This window comes from the organism of the source record quoted next, unplaced genomic scaffold, assembly GCF_019419815.1.
Source record: "Pyrus x bretschneideri cultivar Hongxiangsu unplaced genomic scaffold, Pyrus_bretschneideri_v1 Contig19, whole genome shotgun sequence".
NCBI classification, from domain to species: domain Eukaryota; kingdom Viridiplantae; phylum Streptophyta; class Magnoliopsida; order Rosales; family Rosaceae; genus Pyrus; species Pyrus x bretschneideri.
The window spans coordinates 262,818-279,211 of NW_025999490.1; the positions used below are offsets into that span (position 1 = coordinate 262,818).

A 16,394-nucleotide genomic window follows, 5' to 3' on the forward strand; every position below is an offset into this window, starting at 1 on the left:
GAAGTTGGGAAAAGGACTTGGGAGAGGAAAGCTTGACTCCTTCAGAATGGAATTGGATCCTCTTTTGAGCAGGAGATCAGGATCATTCTAACTCACTAACACGGATCGTTAGATTTTGATCCAACGGTTATAATTATTATAACTTTTAGAGGGACCCCCTATTTGTAGTTGTTGGATCAAAATCCAACGGCCCATGTTAGTGGATCAGGAAGATCATGATCTCTTGCTCAGGAGAGGATCCAATTCCCTTAAGAATGAGGAGGAGTTCCTCCTCGATATATTTTGTAACAGATTTACAAAACTTCGTCTTTATAATTAGAACTGTTTATACTATAAATTACTCTATAAAGATCATCTCTGCAAAAGTCAATTTAAAATAAGATCATTTAGTCCATGAATTGTAGGAAATAAATAGACGGTTCATAATACTTTTACAATATTAGACTATTTGTTTTTATACAGTTGAATGACTAAACGATCTCATATCTTATCGATTTTGTGCAAATATGGTTTTTCAAAATGAATTATAATATGAAGAGTTTTGATCATAAACACAAAATCATGTTAATTGATAATAATGCATCTTAAGAGGAACTCCTCTCATTCATTCAGGAGCTAAGTTAATTCCGAATTGGGAGCCCCAAACTACAGAAACAAAGATCAGGCATTAATCAGAAAACAACAAAAGTATATTCTTTTCCAATTACACCAAATTGAGCATACTTATTGTGCGATTTCTTTACGCTTAAGATACTGATGACTGTGTTGGTGCTACTCTTTGCACGCGCGCAGCTGTGTTATTTTAGTCACTTCAACCTTTATTTAGGAAATGTCTGTATCTAATATAAGAAATGTTATCATTCAGTACTACGGTCTAATAGTATTTCTCTTCACTTAGAAGTAAGAGGTCTTAGGTTTGAATATCGTGGATGGCGAATTCGACACCAAATTAGGTTGCCCATTGTGTGGCTTATCCAAACTTCCTCTCCTCCTAGTGTAAAATTATTGATATACTAAAAAAACAAAAAAAAAAAAAAATATATATATATATATATATAAGAAATGCTGTCAATAGTGGCTTTTTTTCACAATTCATCTAATAATTACAAGAAACACGTTATGCAATCAACTCGGTCGGAAGACTTGGAATTCTACTTCAATTGTGACTCAACTTAAGTCAAGCTCATTCAAAAAGGTCCGGTATCTCCAATCAATTAACATTGATTTAATGGTAGTTATCTTCATTTAGTCAAATGTTGTTTCAAATTTGACTCACATAATAGCACAAATACTATTTTTTGTACGGCAAAAAATTCTTTCACAAAAAATATATCTTTTTTAGGTTTATTTGTTTTGAAATGAAAAGCATAGGGGTTTGTCACTTCTCCAACTCTCTCTCTCTCTCTCTCCATTATGTAGGGTTTTTGGCAGGAGAATGGAATCCTATACATAAATCAATTAAGAAAAGAAAAGAAAATACTTTTACTGTATCGCTCAAAGTTGTATATGAATTGTTGAAATGGGATTGACGATAATATATGCAACGAGTTTAATACGTCCTATTATAATGACACAACTCGGTATTTTATTGAATTTTCATTTTTACATATCAGATCTTTTATCAAAGAAGAATATTGCATTAATTCAATCAAAGACCACAGGAAAAGATTCATAGGTAGTTCATTCAGATTTTGCCAAGAAGTTAGAAGGAGATTGGTCTAATCATATCCAATTGTTTGGGGTCTTTAGTAGAGTGAATTTACATTTCCAAAATTACGTGTTGTCCACTACTTGCAAGTTGGTGGGAAACAAGCAACCAATAGGAATTGGTATAGTTTGAAGCGCATTAAACAAAAGAGAAGAAGACAGTGGATTGCCAAGCAAGCATATCCAAACATGCCACCGTTTTCCTCATCCATCACCTTACCCTCCCCACGCTCTATTAATTGAGGAGAACAACTTGTATGACACAGGTTTACCGTCACAATAATGTATGTACTAATTATAGAAGAAAATATGTAAAAAAGTTAATACATGTTTTTGTGTTATGGGCATGAGAAGCTATGTAACGGTGAACCTATGTCATGCAAGTCCTCTTAATTAAGGGTTATTTTTCTTATAAAACAACGTTTGGCTTCTTCAATATTAGGAGTTATATTTGCTTTAATCGCAAATCACAATCTTATACATATATGTTTTAAGGTCACAACAAAAAACTTTATGTATACATGTCAAATCTAATTTGTCTAATAAAAGAACTTTTTCAACAAGCCAAGTATTTTTCGTATGTCCTAAATCACATTGCTCTCCACACCTACATTAACTAAGCCTTAGCCTCTTCTTTCCATTTGCCCTCAAATTTACGTTCCCCTTCAGCACGTACTACCAAAACTATGTTCATGCCCCTTCTCTCCACTAAATAAACTTGCATCTCCATCTTCCCACTACTACTCTCGTAAGTTTACAATTTTCTCCACCACTTCAGTCTTCGTATTTATCTCTATGGCTCAAACACCCCCTCCTCCAATTCCCAGTCCCATCTCAATAAGAACACTTTGTGACCAAGACCCTAATCATGATCAATTCCAACTCACTCATCATCTCAACTTTATGGTCATCTTGGCAGCAATCTTTTGTGCCCTTGTGTGTGCTCTTGGTCTCAATTCCATGTTACACTGTGTTTTTCAATGCACGAATCGCACCCTCACTGAACCGGTCCAATGGGTAGCTTCACGCCGGCTTAATTCAGGCCTAAAGAAGAAGGAAATGGTGGCTTTGCCTACTTCAACTTACGCTGATTCAGGTACTACTTCTCCATCTTCATCGTCTTCAGGCTGCGCTATCTGTTTGGCAGATTTTTGTGATGGGGACAAGTTAAGGGCGCTGCCCAAGTGCAACCATCGGTTTCATGTTGCCTGCATTGACAAGTGGTTGCTCTGCCACTCTTCGTGTCCGACTTGCCGGCATAGGCTCAAGTCCAGTGACTCCATGCCCTCTCTTTCTGAGATTGTCACAACCTAAGAGACTCAATACAGAGAAGTCATGAGCTTAGTTGAGTGGATATGACTGCAGAAACTCATGAGTTTGTATTAGGGTTCGATATTAGTATCTGGTTTTACTAGTTTCTCTTCCTATTTAACCTATTTTATGAGTTCATTCTTTCCTCATGGAGTTGAGAATGGAGGAGTTTTGAGTTTTGTAGTATGCAAACTATATTATTAAATGTTCTAGTTTTGCTATTGCCATATTTCATATGTGTGTGTGTAAACCGTAGAACATGAACTTATTAATTGACTTTAAATAATAAAAACAATGTCCGCTCTCTTTTCAGGGTGAATGCGGACCAATACTTTTGAAAGACATGAAAATTACAACTCACACTTATCCAAGCTTACTTTTGGGACCTTCAAATCTTTGTCCAGATTCCAGCGTATCTTTTTTAGAGTTTTAACGAAAAGTTCACGGTATTGTTCACTTTTAACGAAAAATCATATTTTTACACTAAAAAGTCAAACCTGGTCCTATTCACTTTACCCTTTATTTTGTCCTTATTATTAAAGCTCAAAGTTTTCAAACTTTTTTCATTAGTTTTCCTTATCTTTTTTTCCTGTTGTGCAACACAGTTAAAAGTTACTCGATTAGATCAATGTTAATTGCTCTTTTGTACAAGTGATATTGAGGAAGAAAAAAAATTTAAATCAGGAGCTCGAGTACAGTGGTTATATGATTTTAATCAACTGAGCTTCAAATTATTTGTGGAAGATAAATTATGTTTGAAGTACAATGTCAACGATTATTTGGTTTGTTGACACTCAGTCTCCATCTTATTGAAAGATGTTCTAAGTTCAAATAACATGAACTAACAACCGTTGGTAAATAAAAAAACAATTGATTTTAATATGATTTTATTTTATTAATCATGAATCTTCCAAATAACTTTAAAGTCATTCCATCTCGTTTAATAACCATGTAGCACATGTGTGTCTCTTGATATGGTGTTAAAATACTATCTAAAACTTGCTGTAATGGAAGCCACCAGCACTAAAATTTCTCAGCTCTCAAGGACAAAGCCATTGCACTTTATTCCCCATGTGATAGACTCAATGAGGTGAGAGGAATGCTGAAGAAAGAAAAGAAAAAGGCATGTCCCAGTTTCGTTCTGCTAAACTTGCAAGGAAACCTTTCCAGCATTTGGTTTTGGTGGGTGGATTCTGTAAAAAGCTTCCTATGTAGTGATGGTGGCAACACCCTCATCTGATGTGAGAGATTCCGAAACAAGAAACTGAAAAATGAAAAGTTGTTAATTTGTGGAAACTCGAACGACTTTGCAGAAATGTGTGATCTTCATAAAGATTTTGTGTAAACTACATCAAACAAGCACCTACCGAAACGAAAATGACAGAATATTATAATTGAGTTTGAAAATCCAAGCCTTGATTTTGGCTGTTTCACAAACTGAAGTCATATAATCAAGGAATCTAATGCTATCGACTTCTTAGTTAGTTCTACATTAATACAATGGACAAGTATTTCAGCTCCTAATTGACAACAACAGAAGCCACTTCAGTTCTCGTCTTCATCCTCGTTTTCTTCTTCAGAGTCATCATAGAATTCATCATCTTCTTCTTCATATAAAAGCCCTCTGAACTGCTGCTTCCTTATTCGCTTTTGAATTCGGTCCCTTATGGCTGTTCCCTGATAGAAGACCATGACAAGTTTTCAAGTCAAGAAAATGAGATAAATCTTCCCTGATTATGTTCGAATCAGCTCATGCATACAAACACAAGCGGTGTAACAAACTGAGATAAGGGAAAGAGAGCCCACCATTTTATGGAAACCTTCTTCAAACCTCTCAAGAAATCCAGCAACCAGCCGGTCAGCATTCTCCACCCATTCATTACGACGCATTGTGGCAGTTTGTGTTACTATTTGTATCTGCACATTCACATCAGAGTAAAATATCAATCGACTTATGACTAGAAAATCCTAAGCCAAACACGTTTACTGCAGCTCTAAGTGCTCTTACTAGTGCATGAAAAATAAGGGCCCAGCAAAACCAAGATTGTCAATATTATCAGGGAACTAAAGTCCGCAGGTTGAGTCTCGTTGGTATTTCTAAACCTAAAGGTTTTCTAAAATGCAGGTTCACTCTAGCTGAGTGCAAACATAAGGAAATAATCAACAAATATGTGAAAACAAAAAATGATGCCAGAAGCAAATAAGATTAGAGATGTCAAAGTCCAATAGTCCGTTAAGAAGATAAAAACATGTTCTAATTGCAAAAGTATGCAGCATAAATTGCAAACAGAGTGAGGCCATAAGTAAAAGTGCAGGAAGGTACCCTCGGAGAGGCTAGCCCAAAAAGGCAATACATGTATCCGATTCTTTTTGGACTTAACAAATGGTTGGTCTCTCTCATGCATTGTTTTCAAAATATATGCAACCCAATCTATTTAGTATATGAAACACCGATGATGCAGTTATGAAAGGAAATTCCAAACTGATGGCAAGACAAAAAGTACAGGGTATTGAAGCGTGTTACTACATATATGGTGTAAGTTGTGGTTTTGTAACCATGTAACGCGTACGTTATATAATGGAACTGTATGGGGTACTGAAGCCTGCTGGATTACAATCTCAGACACTCCAGTCAATGATGCAAATGAAAAGGTAAGAAATATTATTAAGCATCATGGAATAAATACCTTCTCTCCTACTTTTTCTTGGTGCTCCTTGACCCTTTCACGCAATCTTTTCAGTCCCATGTTCACTCTCAGTCGCTTTTCCTAATAGTGAGAAATAAGGATGACGGATATCACTTTTTGCACCAGAACAAAAAAGCAAGCCATCACATGAACATGAGATATTCATATAAACAAGAACTCACCCTCACATAGCTAACACCAAGATCCTTTCTCGTGTACCCGCGGTCCAAATTACGCATCACATACTGGTTGTAATCTTTAACTATCCTCATTATGAGATCTGATGTAGAGATCCCATCAGTTCGCTTTGTTTCCTTAAACTTACCAACGGACTTAACCTGTGCGGCAGTTTATGTCAATTACAAAATAAAACATGCCATATATGAAAATCAAGAATGATGAATAACCATATCGACAGAATAAGAACTACTACAAAAGTTAACACGCTGGAAGCATCCACACTAGTCAACTACTGATAAACAACTGCATAAGTAGCTGAAACAAAGCAAGATGACAGATAAGACTAGGAATTAGAAGAAGAGGATATAAATGAATAGCAAAAACCTAACAGCAAGAATTAGAAGCAAACAGGGCATATAAGACAGTAAGTGTTATTCCTATCGCCACCCAGAGTCTACTCGACATTAAGTGGTTATATCATGACAGTCTACAGAGAACAATTAAAACCTTGACAGATACAAAAAGGAAAAAGAGAAGGCCACAATGTTCTGAATGGGAAATAAACACGTAGGTTCGTTTATCAACAGAACTTACAAACTCATAGACATCCTTTCCAGAGCCACTGGCATCAGCATAGCTACACATTTAGGACAGAGAAGAAGCATCAGATTGATGATACAGAAATATTGCAAATCGTAATTAATTTGGGGTTGGTTAACTTTACGGAAGAGAGTCATGTGCCACAAAGTCAATCTTGTGCTTGTCAAGAAACTCTTGCGAGAGCACCCATGGTGCGTCGGGGATAACTTCATCCACCCATCTGTAGCATATATATTACAACACCATGCTTCAGGAACAACAATTGAGAAATGTAAAGTAGGTAACTGAGAGTGACGATGCAAAGTACGGTTTTCAACAATACGAATTTACGTTTTTGGTTAGATGCAAAGCAATCATAAAATGGTTTTAACAGCAATAAGCAGAAGATTAACAAGTACTTTCCATCTGACCCTTCGCTGTGTTTAGCTTAACCTAACAAAGTGAAAAACTTTAGGCAAATTGATAAACTAACCTGCAATGGCGGAGCGATTCATAGCGCTCCTTCTCAGTCATAACAGTTTTTCCCTTATAACTGTGTGTAATTTCATCACCACAGCAGCCAACAAGCAGGTACGTGTTCGGAAACCTAGATTTTAGACATAAACGAAACAATCCAAACCCAAATCACACTTCATCCAACTTATCAAATTTAGAAATTTACTACTAACAGTAACAAAAGAACAAAGAAAGAAACTTTTTGGCCTCGAATTCGAATTCCAAGGCAGACATAAGCAAAGAGAGAATTAATTCAAAAATGTTCCTTAACCAATCTTCAAGACAGTAAACATCCAGTTAAACCCAGAAACAATTTCAAGTCTTGACAGGGAAATTGCTTGAGATCCAAGAAAAAGCATGTAATTTCACTGAAAATATGAAACCAGTTCAATTCTGGAGAGAGAGAGTTACAGCTTCTTGGCTTGCTCGAGAGAACGGGCATGGCCGAAGTGAAAGAGATCATAAATGCCGTCTGCATAGACTCTCACTGGACGCTCCTCCTCCTCAACACTCTGCTGCTTCTCTTCCTCCATCACTCTTTGTCTCTCTCAACTGCAAATTCTTTGGGTTTTTTGCTAAAGTGGTTCCCTCGCAGAAATAGAGAGCTTCACAGCCTCTCTCTCTCTCAAGGACCACACCACTTGGAGTTTTGTAGTTAACGTACAAATACCCTTGTACGCTGGTTTCTCTTCAAGAGTCCGCTAACGTTGTTGTTGTCTTAACGGTTATCCCTACGTCCAAAAATCAGTTAGTACTGTTTATCGGCCGTTAATCTATCCATAAGAAGAGATAATATTTCACAACTTAACAGTTAGAGAAATGTTAAGGAGACTCATAACCTCACTTTGAGAGGGTGTATTTAGGATTTCTCTAATATTTAATATGTAAAAAAGTGAAGACGCTAACAAGAGAATTTTCAGTGTGATTGGAACACAGAGTGATACACATGTAACTATACAAATGATGAGATACGTGTACTAAAATGTTAATAACTTAAAAAGTAAAATTCCCACCACTTATATAAAAACACGTGATGTACCACCCATGTTCCAATCACAATAAAAAATTTCTGCTGCTAGACCAATTGGTCATATGAAATAGAGAGCTTCACAGCCTCTCCCACTCGCATTCTCTCTCTCTCTCAAGGACCACACCACTTGGGAGTTTTGTAGTTAACGTACAAATAACCTTATACGCTGGTTTCTCTCCAAGAGTTCGGGCTTAACTATGATAGTTGGTTATCTGTATCCGTCCGTTAACGTTGTTGACATGTTGTTGTCTTAATGACTATTCCAGCATCCAAAAATTAGTTAATACTGTTTTTTCGGCTGTTAATCACTTAATCCACTCAAAAGAGGAGATAATATGTCACAACTTAATATTTAGAGAAATGTTAAGGAGAGTCACAGCCTCACTTTTGAAAGAGTGTCTTTAGGATTTCTCTAATATTTAATATGTAAAAAAGTGAAGATGCTAACAAGAGAATTTTCAGTGTGATTGGAACACAGAGTGATACACATGTAATTATACAAATGATGAGATATGTGTACTAAAATGTTAATAACTTAAAAAGTAAAATTCTCACCACTTATATAAAAACACGTGGTGTACCACTCATGTTCCAATCACAATAAAAAATTTCTGCTGCTAGACCAATTGGTCATATGAAATAGAGAGCTTCACAGCCTCTCCCTCTCGCATTCTCTCTCTCTCTCTCTCTCTCTCTCTCTCCCCCTCTCTCTCTGTCAAGGACCACACCACTTGTGAGTTTTGTAGTTAACATACAAATACCCTTGTACGCTGGTTTCTTTTCAAGAGTTCGGGCTTAACTATGACAGTTGGTTATCTGTATCCGTCCACTAACGTTGTTGACATGTTGTTGTCTTAACGGTTATCCCTGCATCCAAAAATCAGTTAATACTGTTTTTTCGGCCGTTAATCGCTTAATCCACTCAAAAGAGGAGATAATATGTCACAACTTAATATTTAGAGAAATGTTAAGGAGAGTCACAGCCTCATTTTTGAGAGAGTGTCTTTAGGATTTCTCTAATATTTAATCTATATCTATACTATTAAGAGAACCCTCATTGTCAATTTTTTTTTTCCTATTTTGCTCTCACTTTTGATACTCACTATTGACAAAAAGGAGAGCAAATAGTAATTTTGTACCTTTTGACATAATGACAATCATATCCTTATTTTTCCTAGTTTTCCTTTTTTTTTTCTCCAGGAAATGACAATCATATGCTTATTTTTTCAATTTTACCCTCACTTTTGATACACAATATTGCTATAAGGAGGACAAAATAGAAATTGTACACGCACACAAAGTGTGTGCTCTCTGCTAGTATGTAATAAAATGAAGACTCAATGCTGTTAGACGAGATTTTTCAATGTGACCGAAACACAGAGTGGTACACCACGTGTAATTATACAAATGCTGGATATGTGTGCTAAAAATTTAATAACTTAAAAAGTAAAATTCCCACCATTAATATAAAAACACGTGGTGTAACACCAATGTTCTGGTCACAATGAAAAAAATTTGCTGCTAGACCAATTGGTCATGTGAAATTTTCTTTTTCTTGTTCCTTTTTTTTAAAAAAAAAAAAAAAAAAAGGGAGACAACTAGTAGTGAACCACAGTTATTCATCCCTTCCGAACTCGAAGGAGGTTAGTTGGGAATTGTATCCTACTCGCGTCGCATCGACAATCAAGCAGATTCACATCTTACAAAGTATCAAAACTAGGACCTCCTGGTTTTTCTTTTTATATTAAATACTATTTTAAATAAATTTTTTGTGCATGTGTCTAATATCCTTGCAGATAGAGTGATGGGCTTCTACTCATCGATTTCGTTTTGAAACTTTCCCTTTCTTGAACTATTATAATAGTTTTGAACCTTCCTTTCCTTTAATAATAATGCAATTAAAAAATTAAAAAAATTAAAAAAAAGCCATTTCTTCTCTATATTATGTTTGATACCAATTGACTTCAAATTATGGACAAAATGCAGAAAAAATAATGGTGTCCAGTACAACTTCCACCTGCTAGTGGGTTGGTAACTGAATAAAATATTATTCATGTTCAAAATGGCTAAATTTGATGGGAAATTCAACACGAAGAAAACTCAAAATTCTTCCCCAACCCAATAGAATACGTTTAAACCAGTCAAGCATTTTCTTGAGTTCGAAGTTGTGTTAGAGTTACGTTAACCGCAACCAGTTTATAGAAAATGCTAACGTCAATTGTTTACATGAGCATGTTTGTGACAAACAACGCTTAATTGGGTTCGGATCCTTAATAGATCATCACTTGACCATCGATGAGAAATTCAACATACAGTGGACAATCTCAGTCTATGTACAAGAAGTTATTGAAATAAGATTCATTGTCGTTTATATCGTAACAATACAATATCTCATTCGTATCGAAAAGACATTCTAGACTTTTCAATTACAAATGCTCTAACCAGACACTACTTACACATACACAGTGATGACACTCGGCCGGGCTGCTAATAGTTGCAGGAGCAAAATCTACCTCTGCATCCAATATTCACATTCTAGTGTATGGTGCTGTTTTCTATCAGTACCAGCAGTCCGAAACTTCCTCCTGCTGCGGCAAATTCTGCTTCTTTGGGGGACCAGAGGTTCTCGGGGATTCTCCATAAGCATCTTTCCCGGGTCTAGCAAGCTCTACGTAGATGATCCTGCCGTCAAGATTCTGATAGTTACAAAACAGCAAATGAGTCACCAGGAGTAAAATTTCGTGGGAAAAAGGCATGGGAAAAATGGTGAGGTTAGAACCTGGCTATCCCTATTTTCCAGGGCAAGCATGGCATCGTCTTGATTAGTATATTGAATAAATGCAAACCCCTTGGATTTCCTTGAGGATTCATCCTTGACTAGTTTAACTGGCAGACATAGTAAATACCAAATACAGTTACATGACGTTGATAAATGTATGGCAAAAAATAATGGATCGGACCTAATGAAATGACTAATGCCTTTTCGATAATCATCTAGAATTGTCAAGACTACAAGACATGTACCTTCAGCTATCTGGCCGAAACTGGAAAATTTCCGCTGCAAACTATTTTCACTGGTGGAATATGGTATATCTGCAGCTCAAAACAGTACAGTTAGAACTTGGACAGTTAAAGACAAATTGCAAAGTATCTTTACATTTTTGGGGATCTTCGGTATCTGGTATTATCTTTGTGAAGTGCTAACTCGCTATAGCTGTTGCTACAAACCTATACTATGGTACATAAAAAGGCTATAAACTTAGAATATATGATAAAGTTCAAGGATCTGAGGCCTCAGTGAAGAAATTGCTACAGCTGCTACCAACTCCTTGCTCTTAAAATTGTTGACTACAACTGCAAATAGTAAAATTTCATTCCAAGCCATGATTGCAAAAAACACAAGTGAGATATTTAGTTAGTGCCAAGCCAATCTCTGCTTGTAGTGAGCTTACTTTGGATGGAGAACCAAGTAATTCCGCACCTAGAAGCAGCTTAAGTAAACCTAATCATATTCTACAGATCCACGGCTTAGGCATTAACAATGTTCCAAAGATTGTCCATCCATTACTCTCAATGCTACCTTGTTAACTATCAGCCTAGCTAGTGTTGCTATTGTCTGAATCTGAAACACAGATGAACAACCTCTGTTAGCCGTATCATTTTACTTTTGCGGCTTTGCCGGTGCCTACTAAACTTCACATGTACAGGAATAGGCAAAATGGACCACCACCTCACTTCCTCTTTTAAACAATAAACTCTTCTCATCCCATTTGCTCTTAAAAATATTGAACCACGACAATGAAATTAGTCACCCTGGAATTTCTCTTTGTATCAGTCTTAAACTACTCCCTTATAATCTTCACACTCATCTTAAACTCGAGTTGTGCCAACTGTTAACCTACACTCATTCCATTTGAATCATCGAATCGAATTCGAGTGTGTGCTGCTAACCTCAATCCAAATAAACTGTACTCAATGTATGTTCACAAGCTAATACATTTCCAATCAAATGATAACAATACAAAACCGCCCAAACACAATTGAGTAGAGAAATTATGTCAAAAATTAAATGATAAATCAATAAAATACAGCATAAACTACATAAAAAATTAAACTGTAAGAAAACCCAGATGATAAAACAGTAAAAACTCAGAACAAGAGCTACTCCACTGCATAAATTACACCAAAATTTACCACAATTCACAGAATGAAGAAAACCCAAATGGAAAATCAACCGAATTCACAGTAATTGTATGAAGTAAACATAAAAATCCATACTTTTAACCAAGATTTTGCTTGCGAGAGGATAATCGAAGAACGAAGCTCTGACTCTGAGGTTCAATGGTTTGTCGACCGTACGATTTGAGAGAGAAGTTCGTTTCGGGTATGCATAACATGGGAAGCAGACCGTTGCCGCCCACATACCTCCTCAGTTCTCAATCTTCTTCTTCGAGTGTTGAGTTTTCTGCTAACTTCATCTGTTCTTCGCGGCTTCGTATTTTCAGTTTGCAGCGAAAAGCCCGCGACCCGCATTGCGTAATGGGTCTTAACCCGAGCCCCAGCCCAACAGCTTCCCTCAACCCTATTACCCTTCTTTTAGCCCATCTCATTTCCCTTTTTTTTCGATTTTTTTCTTAGATGTTTTTTTATGCATCTCATCTTCACACAGTTTAATTTCTCGTGAATTTTTAACATCAAAATTTGTCCGGCCTTTTATCTAAAATGGTCTATGAAATTGGTATAACTCCTTACTTTGGTTTCTAAGATTTGAAATTAATAGAAGTACTTATTGAGTTTGTCCACCATCAATCATTTTTGTCGTTCAGTTAAAAAAAACACAGTTAAATAAGAAACCAAAATGACAAAAATTACCCTCAATTTACTTAACAATAGGCTAAAATGAGTTGACAAAAATTAAGGGTATTTTTGTTATTTTCTCCTTATTTAATGAATATTTTTCACAAAACGATCAAAATGATTGATGGTAAACAAACGTAGAGGCAAGTGCTATCGATTTTAAATCTCAGGAACCAAAATGAGGAGTTATATCAATCTTAGAAACCATTTTAGTTTAAAAGCCCTATATTTTGAACTACAATTTTTTTTATACAATATGGATATATGGGCTAGACAATTACACATAATTAAACGTCAAAATTCGTCATTCGTAAAAATCGAACTTAAAATCTCATGCTACTTATAATAAATACATTGTCCTAACAAAATAGACTAGTAACTATTCAAACTACTATATCAAGAAATAGACTTAAAATTTAATATAAAGAAACAAACACAATGTCTCAACTTTTGTTGTATGAATGAATAAACAGTACAGTAGTTTAAAGGCTAAAACTTAGGTTACTTCTAAGAGCAGCTAAGTCAAATAACAATTAGGATAAATTAGAATTAAATGCCTCATTTTAGATTTTTCTAAATTAAACATCTGTTACTTTTCAACTTTTGATTAACGTGCTTTTACTTTTAATTAAACTTTATATTCCAGGTATATTCTTAATTTAAGTATTTTATAAATTCTTTTAAATCCATTTCTATGTAAAAAAAAAAATGCACTCAATAATATTCATTAATTTATTGCTATTTTTATGGAATCTCATCCCTCCCTCAATTTGAGGATTCAATTATATATACTGGGGTTCAAGATTAATTGGATGAAATATAGTTTTGTTAGGATATATATACACGTGTAACAATTGTATTGGAGGACTGCAGAGTTAGTTATATGTGTGCTGTATTTATAAGTGAGGTCGGTCACAGTTGCAAAGTAATGAAAAACAGAAAATTTCCCTCATCTTTCTCTCTCTAAGTTTGTTCTCTCTCTTTGATACGTTTCGTCTCTAGTGTTTCTCTGTATTACATATATTAGGGTTGTTATCATGGTATCATCGCCGACAATGGCTAACGCCGTCGTCTGACGATCTTGGTGACTGCTGCTTCCGCTTTCCTTTGTTACAGTGATCGGTGGAGTTCTGTTGTTTGGTCGTCGTCGGAGGTCTCTGGTTGGAGCTCGTTGTCGTCGTCGGAGTTCTCTGGTTGCCGATTGTTGGTTACTCAAACCCTAGATTTTGGGGATTTCTGGGTCCAGTGGCAACTTGTCGTGGTGGTGAACGGTATTTGTCTCGTTTTCTGCTCTCTTGCTTCTTGTTGTTCGTCTTTTTCGTAGATCTGGCTGTGATTTGAAGTGTTGATCAGTTGTTGATTCTTGTCGATTGTTGCTTTCTTGCGGAGCTGTTGGTGTGTCGGTTGATTGCTTGTGGATTGTTGAAGGATATTGTTTGTTACGATTTGTTGATTTCTTCGCTATGGTGACTGCTGCTCAATTAGCTCTCACTCAATCGCCTATATCTTCGTTGATACCTAGTGTTGGTAATACTGTGACTGTCAAGTTAGATGATGCTAACTATGTTACTTGGAACTTCCAAATTGAGTTGCTTTTAGAGGGCAATGGTATTATGGGCTTTCTTGATGATTCTATACCTTGTCCTGCAAAGCACAATATCATTGAAACTGTTGATGGCAATGTGGTTGATACTTCTTCTGTCACTGATGCTTTCAAAGTTTGGAAAATTCATAACAAAGCATTAATGACGCTTATCACTGCAACCTTGTCTACTGCTGCGTTGTCTTGTGTGATTGGGTGTCAAAATTCCAAGGAGATGTGGGATAATTTGAAGGAGAGATTCTCTAGTAGGACTAGAACAAACATTGTGCAGATGAAAATTGATTTACAGAACATTAAGAAAGGGGCAGAATCTGTTGATCTTTATCTTCAAAGGATCAAAGATTGCAGGGATCAGCTCGCTGCTGTGGGTGTAGTTATTTCCGATGAAGACATTGTGATTGTTGCTCTTCGAGGTTTACCTCCTGAATATAACACTATTAAGGCGGTTATTAGAGGCAGAGAAAATCTAGTTTCTTTGAAAGAGCTACGATCTCAGTTAAAAGCTGAAGAAGCAACCCTTGAGGAAGTTTTTAAACAGCCACTGATGACTGCCATGTATGCTCATGGTTCTGGTTCTATGTATGAATTAGGTGGATCATCTGGTGTCAAATCTTCATCCTCATGTCAGTTTCCTCCAGGTCCTCCAATGGTTCAAGGAGTTCAGCAGTTTCTTCCAGGTCCTCAAATGCCTCAAATGGTGCCCGGGGTTCAGATGTCTAACTTTGCTCCACTGTTCTCTTCCCCACAACTGAGTCCACCACCTCAGTACTCACAGTTTCAGCAGTTACCTTTTTCAGGACCATATGCATTTGTCTCTCAAACAGGATCTGGTACATACAATAACTTCAGGGGGAATAATTTCAAGTATAAAGGCAAGGGGAAGAAGTTTCATTCTGGTTTTCAAGGGTCTCAGTCTCAGTCTCAGTCTAATTTTCAGACTTTCAACACTCCAATGTCATCAGTGCCGCCTTATAATCCTATGCTTCTGTGTCAGATTTGTGACAAAAAGGGTCACTCTGCCCTCCATTGTTTTCAACGTGGTTGTCAAATCTGTAATTGGGTTGGTCACATTGCAGCAACATGCTTTGATAGGGGCAGTCCTAATGCTTTGTCTCAGCCCATGTATTCTTCACAGTTTCAGGCTCCTGGTTTACCAGTTCAGCATCTGCCTCCTCAATACATACCTAATCCTTCTGTGGCTCAACCAGCTTCATCTCCAGTGGCTTTTCCTGCTCGGACTACTTCCTTACCTTCTATCCCACAACAAGAGTACTGGTTGCTTGACTCGGGTGCTACCAATCATATGACTTCTGATATTTCGAACCTGCAAGCTGCCACACCATATCCATCCAATGAAACTGTTACTGGAGCTAATGGTGAAGGTTTATTCATATCTCACATTGGACAATCATGTCTTCCCACTAATTCTAATATGCTTCAGTTAAACAAAGTCTTATATGTCCCACGGTTATCTCAACATTTACTTTCCATGTATCAGTTATGCAAAGATAATAATTGTCGATGCATTGTCGATGAGTTTTCTGTGTGTATACAGGACAAGGTCACCAACAAGGTGGTCTTCCAAGGACTGAGTAACAATGCTGTTTACCCCTTTCCTTTGTTCAAACAACCACACTTCAATCCTGCAGCTTATCTTGGACAGAAAGTGAATGCTTCTCTGTAGCATTGCAGATTGGGTCATCCCACCAACTCTGTAGTTCAATTAGCTCTTAGAAAGTCAGCTATTTCATTTCCTTGTAATTCCATACCTCAAACATGTATTCCTTGCTTACAAGGCAAGTTTACCAAATTGCCATTTCCTTCCCTAGCAGCCAAGTCTACTGTACCCTTTGAAGTCATTCACACAGATGTGTGGGGACCTGCACCAGTCATGTCAATAGAAGGTCATAGGTACTATGTGTCG

The 16,394-nt window shown here is 36.6% G+C and overlaps 3 protein-coding genes across 3 annotated transcripts; 1 reads left to right on the plus strand and 2 right to left on the minus strand.

The window, feature by feature from the left end:
• Nucleotides 1-2,307: 2,307 nt before the first annotated feature.
• Nucleotides 2,308-3,296, plus strand: LOC103953241 (RING-H2 finger protein ATL74-like). The gene has a single exon (XM_009364977.3). It carries the CDS (start codon nt 2,503-2,505, stop codon nt 3,019-3,021), a length of 519 nt encoding a protein of 172 aa, XP_009363252.1. The 5' UTR covers nt 2,308-2,502; the 3' UTR covers nt 3,022-3,296.
• A 1,069-nt stretch (nt 3,297-4,365) lies between these two features.
• Nucleotides 4,366-7,621, minus strand: LOC103953240 (choline-phosphate cytidylyltransferase 1-like). Its single transcript, XM_048582656.1, has 8 exons — nt 7,392-7,621; nt 6,958-7,071; nt 6,610-6,705; nt 6,480-6,522; nt 5,888-6,043; nt 5,706-5,786; nt 4,825-4,935; nt 4,366-4,695 (listed from the first exon to the last, which is right to left on the minus strand). The coding sequence occupies exons 1-8, from the start codon at nt 7,511-7,513 to the stop codon at nt 4,564-4,566; spliced, it is 855 nt and encodes a 284-aa protein (XP_048438613.1). The 5' UTR covers nt 7,514-7,621; the 3' UTR covers nt 4,366-4,563.
• A 2,719-nt stretch (nt 7,622-10,340) lies between these two features.
• On the minus strand, nt 10,341-12,506 carry LOC103953239 (organelle RRM domain-containing protein 6, chloroplastic). Its single transcript, XM_009364974.3, has 4 exons — nt 12,289-12,506; nt 11,035-11,103; nt 10,790-10,896; nt 10,341-10,706 (listed from the first exon to the last, which is right to left on the minus strand). Exons 1-4 carry the CDS (start codon nt 12,431-12,433, stop codon nt 10,569-10,571), a joined length of 459 nt encoding a protein of 152 aa, XP_009363249.1. The 5' UTR covers nt 12,434-12,506; the 3' UTR covers nt 10,341-10,568.
• Between the last annotated feature and the right edge of the window lie 3,888 nt (nt 12,507-16,394).